The sequence below is a fragment of the Alligator sinensis genome, unplaced genomic scaffold, assembly GCF_000455745.1.
Source record: "Alligator sinensis unplaced genomic scaffold, ASM45574v1 scaffold822_1, whole genome shotgun sequence".
NCBI lineage: Eukaryota > Metazoa > Chordata > Crocodylia > Alligatoridae > Alligator > Alligator sinensis.
This window is the reverse complement of record NW_005842638.1, coordinates 583,373-602,319: the sequence shown is the minus strand read 5'-3', so window position 1 is coordinate 602,319 and position 18,947 is coordinate 583,373. Positions and strand designations below refer to the sequence as shown.

Here is an 18,947-nt window from a genome sequence, read left to right as displayed (position 1 = left end):
AGAAGACTGTAACTCTTCCTAAGGACCCTAAAGTCAAGGACCCTGTTCATTTACACAGCCTTTCTAGAAGAAAGATGATTTTCTCTGCTGTCTAGCTTCCTATTGCAAACACAAGAGTAGGTTCTTACTTAATCCCACAGGAAATATGCATGTCCACTACTCTGCCTGACCCAGACAAACAAAGTCTCCTTGTCAGCAGTAACAAACTACCTCTCCTGCACAAAACTTACAACCCTAGTTACAATTACCATACAACTCTACCTTATTAAAAGTTTTAGCTAACCCCTTTAAAACACCTCCTAAGAGTTAGTTAAATGAAGGAACAGATTTTAGTAGCTTCCCATAAATGCCACATTGCTGCAGACACCTTTTTCATGGAGTGTGGTGCTATATAATATATCTGCATATAGTTTTTAAATTTATTTTCTAAGTCTGCAATGGTGCAGACATCTGATACTGCCTGTTAAGTTGATGGACTATGCCCAAACTGCTGCAGAACTTAATTTAAAAGACTTACATCCTGCAGATACATAGGCAGGGGATTTTTTACATCTTTTACATCTGCCTCACTCATTACTGTTTTAAACATCTTAAGTCCCCAGTACCATGTCTACTTAATAGATTTAGTTACCATGTATTATTACTCAAAACCAGTATCCTAGTCTGTAAAATGTGCCAAAAGTCCAGTTTTCCAATATAACCAAGTCCCAAGACAAAATTCAAACCAAAGCAATGGACCCCTTTACAGGCAGTCCGGATCCCCCTACATAGGCAGTCCATGACCCACAAAGTGACCTTCAAATTATCCACAAACCACAAGTGGGCTTCCAAGTCAAACAAATTGTCTATCTTCAGGCATTTTTCTATTTCTCTGATGTGGTCAGTCTAACCCGAGACCAACATACCCAGCACTTCTACCACCAGGCAGTGTACACACCTTCAGATAGACAGACAAATAAACACACAGACAAGCCATACTATACAGATAACATAAAATGAATCAATATCCGCAACATAGAACCTTATTGACCCCCACACACATTCTCCACCAAAAATGTTACACAAATTGCCAACTGCTCAAGTCACAAGTGAGACCTCATAAAGGGGCATAAGGCAAAATGCCGCATTTATTGATTACATGAATTAGACATAGAGGTTTAGACACACCACTCATATAGACACACACAAATCATCATGCACAAAACTTACATACAGGTACACATGAACACAAAACAAACATTCCATTTAGACATTATAGTTACCAGCAGCAGTTGTTCAATAATAGCACTGGGTGGCTGGCCCCAACCTTATTGAGAGAAGATGCAGATAGCAGGTAGGGTGGTTATTATGAGAGAAAGATCCTGTAGATAACAGCTTGGAGTGGGGTGAAACAGACATGTCTGTGCTCCAGTGAAACCACAGTTGAGAGAGAGACTCACCCAACTTGGCATTTTTGAAGTCTTCTTTTATAGGGATTGGCATCCTTTGATTCAGTGCTTTGGGGGTTTTCAATACCCAGCTTCTGCTTTTGTGGTTGTTCTTCTTTTGTCTTTAGCTTATCTCAGCCTTGGAGTCTTCTTGCTGCCCACCCGGCAGGATGGGTGCATTTCTTCTCCTTGTTATCTTCTTTGTGCCCTAAGCCTGAAAGGGATTCTTCAGCCATTCATTGATTAGTTTACTGACTGGTAACTTACATTTGGCGCCTCGTTGCTTACTTAAACAGTTAAATCTTCTTCCATCTTTATGACATTCTCTCACCATTCACCCTTTTACACACACTTATACATAAAGGCTATGCAGAGTTTATTCACATATGTCAAACAGAAGGATACAAAATGGAGTTTTTAAGTTGCTTACAGGAGAAGACTAACATGGTTACATTTCACTATTATTACACTCTATGTTAACATCAGCTATGTTAGTTCAATTCCTTCTACATGAGGACCACCAAAATCTGGGAGATGGTACCCCACTCAGCTCTGTTAAGGGAGCCAATGATCCCAATCTCCCCAACCAAGGCCATCTCATGGATGGCCTTCTGTTGCTCCACCAGCCTTCGAGCATTATATATGTGGAGTTCCACTGAGTCTCCACATCCTGCATGATTTTATGCTGTGGGATGCTCAGCTCTGCCTGTTTCTCCAACAGCATCTTGCCCCACTTGATGCTGTGATGGAAGTAGCCCACCACCTTCCTGTGTTTTGAAATTAGCTGTCTTGTAGCAGTACTGGTGGTGGTGCCATCACCAGCAGCCCTGTCCCCCTCCAAGGCATCCCTGACTATGAGGTGCAGCCTGTGTGCCACACAGCAGATGCCAACAAAGTTGGCATCATGGACAGCCTTGACCATATTGGCCCCATTGTCGGTGACCATGAAGCCATGGGTGAGCTTGGCTTGTCCAATGAGCCACCCCTGCACCATGCTGTTCATGGCCACCATGATCTCCCTTGCCGGGTGGGACTCATCCAGCACCTTGGCTTGGAGGAGAGGCCACCAATGGCCTGACAGATTGCACCAGTGCCCTGTGAGGGAGAGGTAAGTGTGATTGCCACCCTGGCTGCACCAGATGTCTGAGGTGAAGTGCAAGGTTACCTGTGCCCCTGCCTTGTGCAGCTCCTCCCTCAAGTACTCCCTGCATGCCTCATACAGAGAGGACACCACCGTCCTGCTAAAGGTGGTGCATGCGGGCACTTGGTAAGATGGGGCCACAAGCATCATGAGCCACCTGAACCCTGGCCACTCAACTAGGGAGAAGAACTGGCTATGCTCTGGGTGATCTTGCTCGCCTTTGCAACTCACCCCACTTTCTGTCCACCTTTCCCCCACTGTTCCTTGGGAGTCCTGCCTCTGCTTTGGGGGGACAAGGGCTTTGGAGTGAGTGGGTGACTTCCCTTTGGGCATGCTAGCACTGGTGCCAGGTTGAGCAGGAAGAAGGGCAAGGGGGTGCTGCCTCCTGAGATGTAGCAGCATCGCTGTGCTGGTGAAGTGTTTCACCCACTTGCCCCGGCTGATCTGCCTTCAACAGTGCTAGCAGAAAGCAAACCTGGGATCACTTGCCAGCTCAAAATTCTCCCACACTAAACTACTCAACCACTTCTGTGTTGAGGGTGGGGATGCTGCCTTATCCGCCGCCTCAGCAGGCTGAGGCACAACAGCAGGAGGAGCTGCCTCAGCTGACCCACTTGCCTGAGCCTCCACAACTTCAACCTCCTCTGAGATGCTGCTTTCCAAAGAAGGAGACCTGGGTCTAGGGGAACTTTGAGGGGTGTGGAGCACAAACTCTGATTCCCCCTCAATCTCCAGAATTGCTTGAGCCAGGGTGCTCAGCTCCCCTGGTTCCAGCTCCAGCTCCTCCTCTGGTAGTAGGAGGCTCACGCTGGGAGATGGAATTGGGGTGGAGGAGACAGTGATTCTGATGCTGGTGCCTATTTTTGGAGTTAGGGGAGGTAGTACTGGTGCAGGGATGTCAGGTACAGGTACTGCTCCCACCTCCTTGCTTACACTGGTAGCAGAAGCCTCATGGCTGCTAGGGAAGAGAATGCATCTATGTTTGGGGGTTTGGGTGAAATTGCAGCTCTAGGTCTCGCCCTACCCCCTCTCCCTCCCCTGCCAGAAGACCTGACACCTGCCTTTCTAACACGCTTCATATTAATCTTTCCTGTGCTGCAGAAGTTTTGTGTGTGTGTGTGCATGTCAATTCTTTTGTGTTGTGTGTTTTATTCTGCTGTGTTGCATGCAGACTTTGCTTTGATTATTGCATGCACTGGACTCTGCTTTGATTAATAATAACTATATATGGTGTTTTCTTCTGTGATATGCTATTAATGTGAATATGTGACTACTACTGTACTTCTTGTTCTTCTCCTGTATTGTAATGTGTACTTAAAATGATATATCTCCTCCTTCTAAGACCCTGAGTTCTGTGTTAGTCTCAATCTGAATCTCTATCTGACTTCTGTGCTGTCTTCAGTCTGTATGTAAACTAACTGTAATATTAATAACTAATAACTATATATAATCTGATTCTGAATCTCTTCTTCTATGAATATCTGACTTCTTCTATGTGTGTGAGTGTGTTTGTGGAATATGTGCTTTCCTGCACAGTGATGAATCACACTGCCAGGGAAAACAGTGAGCTTTCTTTTTAAAATATTGCAAAAAAAGAGAGAGAGAGAAAGAAAACAAATATGAATTGAAAGAAATGAATTGGATAAGTATTAAGTAGAGAGATTCTAAGCTAAACTATGCTAAGCTAAGCTATATCCTACCAATCCTTTCTAACAGCAAAAAGTAGCAGGCCACTGAGTAGGAAGCAAGCCAGTAGCCACAGTACCTTTGAGATGCTGTTGCTCAGGGAGAATGCTGTTTTATGCTGTTTCTATGTCCCTCCCCCCAGACACTGTGATTGGAAGGGCAGTCAGATAAACATCACAGTCACGGGCCAGCTACAGATGTCAGTCCTTCCCCGCCTGCTCCCCCTCCCCCCCTTCTCCCCCTCCCTCTTCCAAGTTTCTGTTTCCCCTCTGAATCTCCAAATCACAGAATCTTTTCTGAATCAATTTGGAGGCTCTGAATCAATTCAGAAAGTTTTAAGCTTCTAGCAATTCGATTCTGATTTGGAGATTTGCCTTCCGAATTAGTCCCCATCTTCTCCAAATTGAATCGCGATCTGAAGCTTTGCACAGTCCTAGACCTCAGTAAGGTTTATTTAAAATAAATCTTTCCCCATCAGACTGGCCTCATGGGGGATCCTGCCCACCATCTCCCTGAGTGAGTCCAAGTCTGCTTTTCTGAAGTTCAGGTTCCTTATTCTGTTGCTTTCCTTCCTTCTTTTCCTCAGGATCCTGAACTCAATCATCTCATGGTCACTGCTGCACAAGTTATCATCCACTATTACATTCCCCACTAATTCTTCCCTGTTTGTGAGCAGTAGGTGAAGAATGAAACACAGCCTCTCCAACACTTGCACCAGGAAGTTGTCTCCAACAGTCCCCCAAAACTTCCTGGATTGCCTGTGCACTGCAGTATCTTCCAGCAGATGTCAGGGTGATTGAAGTCCCTCATGTGAACCAGGGCCTGTGATCGGGAAATTTGCACTAGCTGTTTGAAGAAAGACTCATCTACCTCATCCTCCTGGTCTGGTGGTTTATAGCACGCATCTACCATGACATCACCCTTGTTGCTCTCCCCTCCAAGCATAAACCTTTACAGGCCTATCTCCAGTTAATAACAAGATACCTCAAACACAGAGATAATCTTAAGTAAACTAATATACTCATAGAAAATATTGTTCACAAATTAGTTTATTGTTACCTTACAATAAATGGGAATATCGGTTTCTTTTAACAATTCATCATGGACAGCACATGGTCTCAACTGGTCTTGAAATGTTGGTGACAATGCGGGCAGAATACAAAAAGGGAAATTGTCATTGTTCATAAAATAAATGGAAGAAGAATTTGATGTGAACTTAAAATACTTATAAATATATACAAGCAGGGAGATAAGTCTGTATTAGACTTGCTAAGATGTGTGTTGAGTCACTAATGTAACACAATGGCCAAAGTACAGGGGTACTGCAAACCATAAAATTAACAACATATAAAGCAGCATATATATGTACTAAGTGACAAAAAGTAACCCCAAGGGGGTTAATATTTACACATTAGTAAACATTTTTTATCTATAGTAATAGTCCTTTACTTGCTACTGGAATCCATTTCTATGGTCCTCCTTTCTTGCAACATCATTTGGTTCTATATATATCCAATTTGTGTATTCTTTTGCTTTACTATTTATATGCTTAAATGCAAGTTCTCTCTCTCCTTTATTCCAAGGAACTGACTTTTGTTATGTTCCAATATTATTTTCATGTCACTGTTCTCCACAGGATTACTTAGAGAAGACAGGAACTTCCAACAAAAATCATGCTACTTGCGAAAAGAAATGGTGAGAGGACAGAGAAGCACAGGACATCCAAATCCCTTTCTTTAATCAACATATATCAGGGTAGGTAGTGACTTTTAGGTGGCTGCAATGTGATGGGGTGGTTTTTTTTTCCTGATTAGCCAAAATGGCAGCATTATGCTCGTTTTGCTAATTATCTTTGATGTCTGGTCAACTAGATTCTATTAGCTACAAACTAGAGGTTGAAAAGGGCTTTAGTTTCTTTTTGAGAGAATTACAGATATGGCAAAGAGATCCCAAAGGGAATAACCATGGTTTATGTTGCATTATTGTTGTTTAATGCCTGGATCATGATTTTGGGTATAGCCTTGAAGATGGGGTGTGCAAAGTGAGCTTTCTAGGAGTAGGCCTAGGGAATACTGTGATTCAAACTGGCTTATTCCCGAGGTGCAGTGAGTTACTCCTGGTCTATGCTATCTGTAAATCATCACCCATCTTGCATTGGTTTAATTACTCTGACTAGTTAGAAGTATGAGGCAGAGCTGCCCTTTTTCCCCACCCATTCTCATTTTCTTCCTGCTAAAAAGCTTCCGGGCAGGAGGAATTAGGTGAGACACTCTTGTTTGGGTGCATAGCCCAAGTTAAAATACTGGCCTACATTAATAATGAAGGACAACTGCCAGAAAAGGATACCTTTGGACCTTTTTCAGCACTATGCTAGGAGCAGAGTCATAACGTTGGCTGTACATAAAGTTACCAGGGGTTTTGTCTTGCCCAGCAACACTAACTACAAACAATGAAAAAGAGCTATTGTAAGCTGCATTTTAAAAAATCCTTAAGTAATAATTGAGAGAAAGGTCAAGGGAGAGAGAATTTCCCCTCCACCTGGTAGTAAAGAGATTTATCCAGAAGGTTGGACCTGTGGATTCCAGTCTTGCTTCCAATGAACATTTCATTACTTATACAATATAGTACATCATCATCCATAGAGAATGCGGATTGTCTCACTGCTAAAATGCCATGAGGTGATATGAGTGGTACCATGAATGGATGGTGACTAATAGGAATTCCAATCATGTCAGTTAGATGACATACGTGCTTTAACCACTAAGCAAATGAGGAACTCCTGCCACTTTTATAACCATGCCTTTTCCTTTCCTTTCTTACAACTAAAACCCAAGCCTTTTCTTTTGGACTGAATTAAATTTTCACTCAATACTAAATCCATTTTTGTGGGGGAGGAAGGGGGAGATGTTTGGCAAGTGTATTATTTCAATTAATCATATGAAAAATAAATATAATCTTTAAAATGAATGAAGCATAAAAGACCCCTGATAAGACAAAGTTTGACAAAACTATTTATTACATAATACAGTCTACTGGACAGTCACTGAACAACTTGTAGAGAATGGAAATTTGTGAAGCATTTGGAAAGTGCCCAACAGAAACAAGAGAGCAACTACCCTTCAATTAACCCTGAAATAAGTTGGTATCATATGAGATCACTGTGTGGTATCCCAGAGTTGCTAACCAGTTATTTGGACCAGCTATATAAAACAGGTTTGCATCTATCCCACGATTGCAAAGGAGATGAAGTGGAGCAATTTCATTTCAAAGATTTTATTTCTCTTTGGATTCTTTAATACAGATAACTGAAAATTATCTTGATGAGTCTACTTCCTTTCTAGGGAGATCTCAAATAACCATATTTTCCATTTTAATTAAATATTTTAATGCATATTTCTCATTCATAAACTGTAAAGTCTGTCATAAGAAGAAAATTAGTCAGTAATACTAATAAACTGTTCTTGCTCTTTTAAATTAATTCCTTTTATTCCAAAACATTCAAATAATGAATATTTGTAAAAATGTCTTCATATGGACCATCAAACAACTGTGGTTAAGACACACCAGTTTCTGTGATAAAGACCACATAAGGAAGTGATACAGCTAGCATTATGTCTGGCCCCCTGTGTTTCCTCTACCCAAACAAACAGGTCGCCATTGACAGGTGGATCAACCTGAAGTGGTCTTTGCTGCAAGGTTCCAGTTCAACCTACTGAATTCATTAAAAAAAACAAAAAACTCTTTAGTTGTCTTTCTCCACACAAGAACTGAACAATGTTTAGGAAAAGCGCAGGTCCACCAATGCTTCTAGGTAGAGAAGCACAAACTTCAGAATCAAATTTAAGGTCTTTGGTAGCATGTCTTCTTTTACATTTGGACAGCACCTACCAAAACTGAAGCCTGAGACAAGTATCAAAGTAATTCAGATAAGAAATAAGAAAGCAAAACATTGTCAGGCATGAACATGTGGCATGCAGCTGGCCTCTTGCAGCTGATGAGGGCAATGTCCGTTTGTTTTTCCTCTGGCTTTCTCAGGAGACTACCACATCAGTTTAGTTTTCTTTCAGTGCTTGCATCCACTCAGTCAATTTTTATAACTCAAAGCATGGAATAAAACTGGTTTTAACTTAAATTATTTACCACAAAAAATGGCAATTTTGTTTTAGCCACCGATGGGCCATTATCTTGGGAAGCTTCTGTCAGATAACAGATGTCCAAGTTGTGTGCATGCAGTAGGTTTAAAACTCACAAATGATTAACCGATTCTCTTTACAGCTCCTGTCATTCCACTCACCATGTTCAAAGACTTCCACACAATCTTCAACGCCTCTATCATTGTTTGGTTCTCTAGGTAGCCAGTTGGAGTAAGTAATGGCTTGTCCATTTAGGTACCTGAACTGCCCCTCTGTCTGTATATCATTTATGCCAAGAAATGCTGCTTTATTGTGCATAGCAACAATTTGTTGGATGGCAGCATTTTCTGCTGAATTCCGAGGGGAAGCAAGCTGGCCCCCAGCTTTAGAACACCTTTGTTTCAGATTTTCAAAACTGCTTTCATAGCCACTGGTCATGAATACCTTTTCACCCACAATTCTGCCATTCGGGAACATTATAACAGAAAACAAAGAGATAAATCAGTGGTAGGCATCTAGCTAAGGATAACCTTGTAAAATGAAGATAGACCAGATAGTAAAAATGAATAAAACACCATTGACTTCTATCAAAGATATTTGAAAAGACTGGCTAAGGCTTTGGAATTCCCACTAGACAACTCGGCATGAAGTAGCTCTGATCTTTTTTTCTTTAGTGTGCTGCAAAGCGCATCTCTATCCAGATTAGAGGCAGCATGACTTGCTGCATAACATAACCTTAACACCATCCTCTCTCTCATTTACACTCTGAATCTTCATATCACATGAATGTCAAGGGTAAGTTTCTATTCAGCACCTCTGAGGATATTTGTGAAAGAAAACACACAGAACTGAAAGAAGAATGTAAGTCTATGTGGTCACGGCAGGACAGATCAGCCAGTGCATAAGAACTGCCATGCATACTGCTGTCCCTATTGCTTCAGAAGAGAGGATAAAGTCATTGAAAACATTATACAGCAATAATTTAGCAAAGCTGAAATTACATTAACATTCAACAGGCCCCTGTAAGTGCTCTGAGAGGGTTATGCATGCACTTGTAGCTGCAGAGCCTGAGACATCCATCTAAATCAAGCCTAAAGTATATCAGAGACACCAACTGCTGAAACTTCCTTAGCCTAATGAAGGGTTTTTGAACCTGAAAGCTTGCTTAATAACTATTCTCCAACCATTTATCAAACATTTAATTTGCATTGGATGATGTTTCCACATTTGGCTTTCATTTATTAAAGGTAGCATCTTGACTGATCTTGCTGTTATAGAGTAACATTGCCACAAAACAAGACAATACAACATACCATTCCAGGCAAACACGCCTGGATGCTATCACGCACATCCTAAAGAGCTTCCCCTAATTCCCATCCATAAAATAAATCAACGCTGGCCCATATAATTAGCAAAGGAATCCTATTCAAGGCATGATTAGTACAGGATTCTTGCTGGTGGAGTTAGTTATCTTCATGTTCATCCTGGTCTACCAATGAAAAGTGCGCCCATTTAATTAAAGATGTATTTTTAAATCACTTGGTTTATATCAGGGAAAGCCACATACAGGTGCTGTTTATTTGATTTAAATCTGGTTGACATGCATTGATCTAAATGTGGTTCCTTGATGACTTATGATAACCTAGTATCAGCCAAGGTTAAATTGATTTGAGAGTATTCACATGGGACACTGGAGCTTTGACCAGTTTCACAATTATATTTAAAGCATTGTAACTTCTCTTACCTGCTTATGCTCTGATCTTGTGAGTACTTATACTGAGGAGCCTCTGAGATACTGAGTATACAACTGGACTTAGTGGGAAATGAGAATACTCAGCATCATTCCTCAAAAGTAATTAATCCTTTTTTGCGATCAGGACTTTATTATGTAAACTATTTGGGGTAGAGAAAAAACTTTGCCCCATGCTTTAAAGCATCACCTATATTTGAAGTGCTTATAATTCATTCATTATAAAAATGAATCTAATCACTGTCTAATCATTATAAGACTCTAATGCATCAAACTAGAATTCAGAAGGCTTAAAGTGATCAGAGATAGAGGATTATTGAAGAATAGGTTGCTGCTACAGAATCATTTACCTTTCTTGTATTTGGAGAAGCTGTTTTGCAGTGTGTCCAGCTTCCCTTCTAAAGTGCGCACTTGTATTTTTAAGAGGTTGATTTCTGGAAAAAAAATGGCATTATCCTCAATAATACCTTAAAGAACAATATGGACAAAGAACAGCAGACTTAAATGGTTTGGTTTGCATGGGAACGTACTTTCTATAAACTAGGGCTGTGTGAAATTTGCCGGCTGTTTTGTTTTGATGCTATTTCAAATTGTTTCCAGCTCAAAACAGCGAAATTGAAATGAAATGGGCTTCAAAACAACCTCAAAATTAAATGAGGGCAGTTGAAACATTTCAAAAGTTTTGACGTACAAAAAACTAGAACTCTTCAAACCTTCAAAAGTTTTGAAACATTTCAAGTTTTGAAGCTGAAGCTGGGCTTGCCTGCAGGAAAACAGAAAGTAAGGAGAGGGAGGGGGATGACAGGGGAAGGACTGCTCTGACATTGACTTTGTAGTTGGCCAGTGACTGTGTTGTGTAGAGGCCCCAGCGCCAGTGAGGGTGTGCCTTAACACACACACACACACACACACACACACACACACACACAAAGTCACACGTCACAAGTCTTGCTTGTCAGCAGCCTGAGGTGCAGTTTCCCAGGAACCCCTTCACCTATCTCCTTGAAAGCTGGCAGGCTTTGTGGCCTCAGCAGGGGCTACCATGCCTGCAGTTTTCACCCTGCTGTGCCTCAATATACACACACAACACAAGTTTTGTTTTCAAGAATTTGAGGTGCAGTTTCCCAGGAATCCCTGAACCTATCTCTTTGAAACCTGGTAGACTTCATGTTCTCAGAAGGAGCTATCATATGTGCAAGTTTCATCCACATTGGGCAAGAAATGAGAAAGTTATAGGCAGTTTCATGCTTCCCCATTATAGCCTATGGGCAAAACGTTGAAACAACAAAACAGTTTCAACGAAATGTAATAGAACAGCAGTGTCAAAATGAAATGAATGAAACTCGGAATGAGACACTGTCCTGTTGAAATGGTGAAACAGAAGTTGAAATGAAATGCATATAGAATACAGTAATAAACTAGTTCCATTTCACTGACGAATAAAGAAATGTAACAACTTACCAGCAAATTTTCAAATTGTGCAAAACTCATTGCAATAGAAGTTGTACGACTCCTGAGATCCATAAGGTCTGGATAAATGTCAGATTTTCCTTGGGTCAGAAACAACACCGGATACTTATTTTGCTTATGCCGAACCCTGTAGAAAGAGTTTTAAAATACAGAACACTCTTTAACATATTCCTAAGGAAAAGGAATCTTTTCAACAGTGTTTCTAGCACACAAAGTAGAAACCAACACACGACACATAAACAGGTCAACTGATGCACACTCACCAGTGATAAGTTTCCACCCTTTAAGAACTTCAATTGTTTTGTGTCTTCCCAGACTACAGTAATTTACTGCATACAGATTAAATACTGCCAGATGCAGACGTAATCCCTAGTTCTAAGACAGTCCTTAATGTGACAAGTATTGGCTACTGCCAGAAAAATGTACTTTCCTTGTATTTGACTGTACTGAAAATACCCAGAACTATGTTGAAACTGTAGAATATGTATTACTTGGTCTTTATTTTCCTTATACAGTACCCTGAAGGAAACACCTTCCAAACTGATGCAAACCCAAGATAAGCATGCTGAGTAGTGCTCTGTTATCTTTTCTGCACCATCACTAAATACCATTCAATCCCTTTTAGCATCTCCACTGCCTTGTTCTGACTGTTCAACAAAGTAAATGAATAATTTATCCACTGTCAACTCTCACATCTAGCTTATAAGGTAGTAACTTGGGGGTCATCGTTGACCACAAGATGAACATGAGCCTGCAATGCGATGCGGCGGCTAGTAAAGCGACCAAAACGCTGGCTTTCATCCATAGATGCTTCTCAAGCAAATCCCGGGACGTCATTCTCCCCCTGTACTCGGCCTTAGTGAGGCCGCAGCTGGAGTACTGTGTCCAGTTTTGGGCTCCACAATTCAAAAAGGATGTGGAGAAGCTTGAGAGAGTCCAGAGAAGAGCCACGCGCATGATCAGAGGTCAGGGAAACAGACCCTATGATGACAGGCTGAGAGCCGTGGGGCTCTTTAGCCTGAAAAAGCGCAGGCTCAGGGGTGATCTGATGGCCACCTACAAGTTTATCAGGGGTGACCACCAGCATCTGGGGGAACGTTTGTTCACCAGAGCGCCCCAAGGGATGACGAGGTCGAATGGTTACAAACTACTTCAAGGCTGGACATAAGGAAGAACTTCTTTACTGTCCGAGCCCCCAAGGTCTGGAACAGCCTGCCACCGAAGGTGGTTCAAGCGCCTTCATTGAACACCTTCAAGATGAAACTGGATGCTTATCTTGCTGGGATCCTATGACCCCAGCTGATTTCCTGCCCTTTGGGCGGGGGGCTGGACTTGATGATCTTCCGAGGTCCCTTCCAGCCCTGATGTCTATGAAATCTATGAAATCTATGAAATGGTGGTGTTTCACACAGCCCTACTATAAACTAGTATCTGCTCTGTCTTGATTATGATCTAAAACTGGACTCATCAGCTTTGTTATGTGATAAAAATTGTGCGGGATATTCAGCTGTGCCTAATTCATACCCTGAATAAAAACTTACATCAGTTCTATTTACTCTACCTTTTGGGGAAAATTCTAGGATAAGTAACATTACACTACACACATGTGGTACTCATAGACTTAAGTTTTTACGACTGCATTTGTGTAGTGCCCATTTCTGTCCACTTTATATAGTGCTAATCATCTCTTCCTCCTTCCTCGCTCCAACAAATTCCAGAAAGACACAAAAGCATGTGACAGAACACTTTAACCCTGGGCAGTCCATCATGGACCTTAGAGTAGTGATTTCTTAAACAGCAAAACTTTAAAACCCAACTTGAACATTAAGTTGTGTAACAAAGCATCATTCACAACTGCATTGTGTTAAGTATGGTCTCAACAGACTCTGAATTTTCATTACTTGGGCTATCCCTCAATAGTACATAATTTTTTTTTTTAATTCCTTTTGATCTCTTCAATCCACCTTTGCTACTCCTGGCAGTGCCCCCACTGTCCCCGCCCCCCCCGGCCGTCCATCGCCTGACTCTTTGTATTGAACTTACTGAATTCCTTTTTATTTATTGTTATCTATACTTTCTGCAAGTCCATTCATAGCATTTGATGAAGTAGGCAGCCGCCTATGAAAATGTATGCCTTTCCGAATGAGTTAGTCTTTCAGGTGCCACCCTGCCCTGGCTTATGGCCATCATTGATCTGTTACTGACTGAGGTATGTCCCATTATTTATTCTGTAACAGGGTAAGGATAAACAACTTGCCTAATGGGAGGAGGTTAAGTTTGAAGTTTAGACTTGGGGGCCATTGCTAAAGAATACCTAGTGGGTTGGTTCACAAGTGGTTGAAGACTTGACATCCTGATTTGTTTTTATATATTGTATAATGAAGATGTATCCTACTATGTAGATATACAGGGATAAAGCTATGTGCACCAGAGACATATACATATATTCAGTTACACTGTATTAAACAATCTGTATACCGAGATGATAAAAGTATCTTGATTCAAACAATGCTCTTGGGCTATTTTCCTATTATCAGCTTAGCACATGCAAACTAAAACCTGAGTAGTTGTCCGAGTTAAAAGGGTAGCATAAGATAGGTGGTTCAAAATTGGGTGAAGTGGGCAAAATGTCTCTTCATTTGTTCCAAAATAAGATAACTCGTTGCATTTCTGGGATTAAAATACTCCATAGCAATGTATATTCATAAATGTACTGGATCAGTGTGTTGGATCTCTTGTTAAAATCTCTCTTTTAAAAATGCCATAGAACTTAACAAAGATGGCAATATAATTTTTTTAATACTTCCAATAAAATATGTTTTGCTACTATCTTTACAGTTTTAAGCAGTTACACATATGGCAGGTATTCTCAGGTAAACTGAATATACATTGAAAGGGAAAAATCTCTTATTGTACAATTCCTTGGGGGGTGGGGCAGAGGGTGACCTAAAACTATTTGTGGGTATCAACATAAAGTCACCTAAAATTCTTTAGTACACATTAAAAGGGAAAGCATATTAAATCCTTTCCACCCCAAAATATTGCTTCACTTACTGGAGAGTCCACTGTCTCCCTTTGTTCCTTTTTCACCTTGTGAGCCTTTATCCCCCTTTGGTCCAGAAAACCCAGTTTTACCTGTGGGACCCTGTGAACCTGTAGCTCCTTGTAACCCTATCAATTGATCATATGGAACAGACACAAAAAGAACAAGATAATTTGAAGATATTTTTCCTCTCTGAATATAAAACAATCAGATGCCAGCATGTTTTATAAACATTAATCACTGAAGACTTGCTATCCTTCTTGTACTAAATAGTAGATTATTACACATTTTGCAACTCAAAGAACTGAGGCTTGGAGAAGTCAACCAGACAGACTAGTGGCACTTAGCAAAAAAGTAGCAAGGCTAAGAAAGTGACTCAGTATTTGTGGTGCCCTGCTATACCAAGGCCCTGGACATATTTTAAATTAAAGGCACAATGGGATTTGCCATACAAATCGTAACAAATGCATCTCTTGGCATTCAATGTGTGTGTGGCAGGAGGCACAATTGTGGAGACTGAGCATCAGATCCCATTATACCATGTTGCTGGTGCAGGGGGGAGGGGGGGAGAAGAGGGGGCTGGACTGGACTCTGCCTGCACCAGCATGTAGCAAGCTTAGCTCTCTGTGCTCCCTTGGGTGGGAGAGTGTCTCAGCTGATTAAGGTTCCCAGCCAGGGGCTCCCCTGGATGGAAGCCTTGGTCAGCAGATCCAAGCTCCCTGGAGCAGGAGCATATCATATGATTCCTGAGCTAGGAGCCCAGATTAGCTGATCTGAGCCCCCAGCCACAGAAGTGCACCATGCATTCCCCTGGCTAGGAGCCCTGGTCAGCAGACCTGAGCTCCCCTGGCTGGAAGCCCTGAACAGATGACTGGAGCCCACAGGAGTCTTGCAGGGCTCCAGTGTGCTCTGGAGGCTTGGAGCACGATTCATACATTCAATTACTGGTGTTATAGAAACCACCCACAAAGTTATTACACATAGTTCATGTAATAACTTTGCAACTTATTGCTTGGTTTATCATGCCACTTACTGATTAAATGTGTGCCCAGGATACTTCTTAAGATGCGATTAACCAGTTAATCATGTCTTAAGTATAATGTATGTAAGGGGCCCAAATGAACAAGAAATGCTCTTACATTTCTACTCACCTGGACATAGGATTGAGAGTCAGGAACCTTGATTTTTAATCAAACCTTTGATGGAAGCTGTTGCTGATTTTAGACAAAGCACAACTGCCACACTCTAAATCCTAATTTCTCCATTTGTAAAATATGGATACTACTTAGCTCCCTACCCCAGAGGCTTGCCTTCAGAATTGATACAGCACTACATAAAGATGAAGTATGAGATGATATTTATATGGGTTTTACTATTTGCTTATTGATTTTGTGTTTGAGCAACAATTGTTCAGCAAAATACTAGCACGTATAATCCTGGATGTAAATCCATCATATGATAATGTCTGCTGAATTTCAACCATGAACATTAGATTATTTAGGAGTGTTAGCTACTCTTGTCAAGACAGACAATTCCGTTTATATTTAACTTACTTAAACCACTTTCTTATCATATAAATGTTGCTGATGGAAAAAATGAAACCAACTCTATTAAGATTAACATGCCAGAGCATTCTGTAATGTGGATTAAATGAAGATAGTGACTCTGGTTGAGTGGGGAACAAGGTTCTCTCATCTAATTCAAACTAAAGATCAGGGAAGTCAGTTTAACTTCCTATAGATAATTATTGTTGTACTTTTACCCACCAATCTGTGCTCTTAGACTTGACAGCATTACATTTCTACCATATGTATAAATTCTAACAGCTATATAGCCAAAGTTTCCAGTTAGGTAAATAAAATACCCAGTACATTGATACACACATAGACATATATGGATTGTTTTCTATCTGGTTAAAATTCAGAAAGATCAGAATTTTAAAAAAATGCTTCCAATAAAATATATATTGGAAATGTTATTTCCAAGAACTGACTCTTGATTTTTTGAACAAAAGCAATTAAGTTTCAGATAAGCATCTGGACTTTGGGTTTTTATTTAACTAACTGGAAACTTTGACCTTTTCAGTGTGCGCGCTTTACAACGTTTTACCTATGTGACTCAAATTCCCTGCAGATGTGAATGGGCACTCCACTGAAATCAACAGAGCTATGGCAATTTATTACAGCAATGAATTTGTTCCGTAATTTCAAACTATACTACATCTTTTTAACAGGTAGTATAAGTGTGGTCTAAGTTGTTTACCTCTGTCTCCTTTGTCTCCCTTTCCTCCCTTTTCACCGACTGGGCCTTTGTCCCCTTTTGGCCCAGGGGAACCAGAATTTCCTGGAAGACCTTGCTGACCTGCGGTTCCTTGCAGTCCTAGCATATGAGCAAGGGAATGAGACAGGCAAAGAAAAAGCAGTTACATTTTGTAGGTGTTTATTTTTACTTTACATGTCTTTTGATTACAGTAAATAGGAGCTTTTGCTTGATGATCTACTGACTGACTGAAAATGTGTGGGGAGACTAGAGGAGTGTGCATGATTTTAAATCTAGCAGCAACATATAATGGAAAGTAAATTTCAGCTGGAAAATTCCTGTTGCTTTTTGTTCTGAAGCTATTTGTTGTCAAACTCTACCAGGAAAGGAAGATGATTCAAATGAAACTGGCATATTTCCAGCACTATATGGACAATTACAGAAATGAAAAGAAAATTAAATGCTCGACTGCAGAGTATTCATCAATGACCTATTTCCTAATACAGCATCATTAGATCAGCAGCAGCTGCAAAGCAGGTTAAAGAAAACTACTTACCTATTTCTCCCTTTGCTCCTTTTTCACCTGATGAACCTTTATCCCCTTTTGGCCCAGCAGGACCTCCAATTCCCTGGTCACCCTTCGAACCTGGGACTCCTTGCAATCCTGACAAATGAAAGAAAAGAACCATTTATTTACATCCTTAATGCAGTTTATTTATTTTATACTCCTGTCAAAAGTAATACTGTTACTTGTCAAGGTCTGCTTTTGATTATAACTTTTGACTGGTTGCAACCTGTATGCATGTGCAAATTACTAGGAAAAACCTGAGAACTGTTAAATTGGAATGCCCTAAGATACAGTCAATAGCCAATGTGATATGAATTTAATATGATATTCATGTTTCTATTTAGCTAATTAAACAAAGTTAAAGTTCCATATTAAAAAAATCATGCTAAGTTAAATTCAGCAATGTGTAAAGCACTTAAAAAAAATAAAGTGCTAGAAACTAGAAATGAGAGGACAGAAATATTTGGAACTCAACAACAAAAACTCAAACTCATTAAATATTGTCTGTAAAGATGAATACAGATCTTAAATTAGGGGCAAGGAAAAGTTCACCATATATTAAAGATACCTGAGAAGCAAGGAGTGAACATGTAGAGTTATTTATGATTCTGCAGAAACAACATATGAAGTTTACTACAAGACTGAATGAAATTCTAGGTAAAACTTAAGGGATGACAACCTAGCAAGTCTGGACCAGGACTGAATAAAATCTTTTTCTGAACTATATTAAGTTAAACCACTGACTTTTAGAAAAGTCCAAACAGAAACAAGCTAAAATCTTCATTCAAACTTCAAGGCTTAGGCTGATCTCTACTATAAGAATATTTATGCTTTCCCCTGGCACAATATAGGATTGTTTCATTATAGTATGTTTGCTAGGGCTATCTTTTGACTTTTCTGAGTTTGGATTTCAGCTATTTTCCTTAAGAGATTATTCACACTATTTCCACAGGCAAAACTCATCAGTAGAATTTTTTTCTAGATATTCATCCTAAATCATCTTCCATCCAGTTCTCATTACAGTACTCTGAGTTATGAAACTTTCAATCAGCTCTTTATCTTATGTGGTTAAAAGGATCGCATTTAATATATATATTTATCTCCTTTCATATTTGGCATGGTCCATAGCTGGTTTCCTTCCCAACCAAAACAATCAAAACACTTACCTCTATCTCCAACATCTCCTTTTGAACCCTTTTCTCCTTGTGAACCCTTTGCTTCTTCTGGACCAGCAGGGCCCATCTTTCCTGGAGGACCCTGTGACCCTTTTAATCCTTGTAATCCTAGTATTTGAACAACACATTTTTTTAGAGAATAATAGAAGAATAAAAAAGATGAACAACAAAAACTTTGTAAATGTATAAGATGAGATGTAATAAACTGGGTCCAAATTACCTCATAACATACCCTTTCAACTCCAAAGGGGTAAAAATCAAGTGAGAATTTGACCCTTGCAATATAATGGAATCC

At 40.3% G+C, this 18,947-nt stretch overlaps 1 protein-coding gene across 1 annotated transcript in view; it reads right to left on the bottom strand.

The window, feature by feature from the left end:
• Positions 1 to 1,561: 1,561 nt before the first annotated feature.
• The window catches only part of LOC102379714 (pulmonary surfactant-associated protein D-like), a 35,706-nt gene continuing 18,320 nt past the window's right edge, over positions 1,562 to 18,947 (bottom strand). The window contains exons 3-10 of the mRNA XM_025215255.1: positions 18,644 to 18,760; positions 17,466 to 17,573; positions 16,913 to 17,029; positions 14,662 to 14,778; positions 10,489 to 10,571; positions 8,549 to 8,870; positions 5,319 to 5,381; positions 1,562 to 1,641 (exon numbers count right to left, since the gene is read on the bottom strand). Of these exons, the coding sequence (XP_025071040.1) occupies positions 1,562 to 1,641; positions 5,319 to 5,381; positions 8,549 to 8,870; positions 10,489 to 10,571; positions 14,662 to 14,778; positions 16,913 to 17,029; positions 17,466 to 17,573; positions 18,644 to 18,760 (1,007 nt within the window). The remainder of the gene's footprint in view (positions 1,642 to 5,318; positions 5,382 to 8,548; positions 8,871 to 10,488; positions 10,572 to 14,661; positions 14,779 to 16,912; positions 17,030 to 17,465; positions 17,574 to 18,643; positions 18,761 to 18,947) is intronic.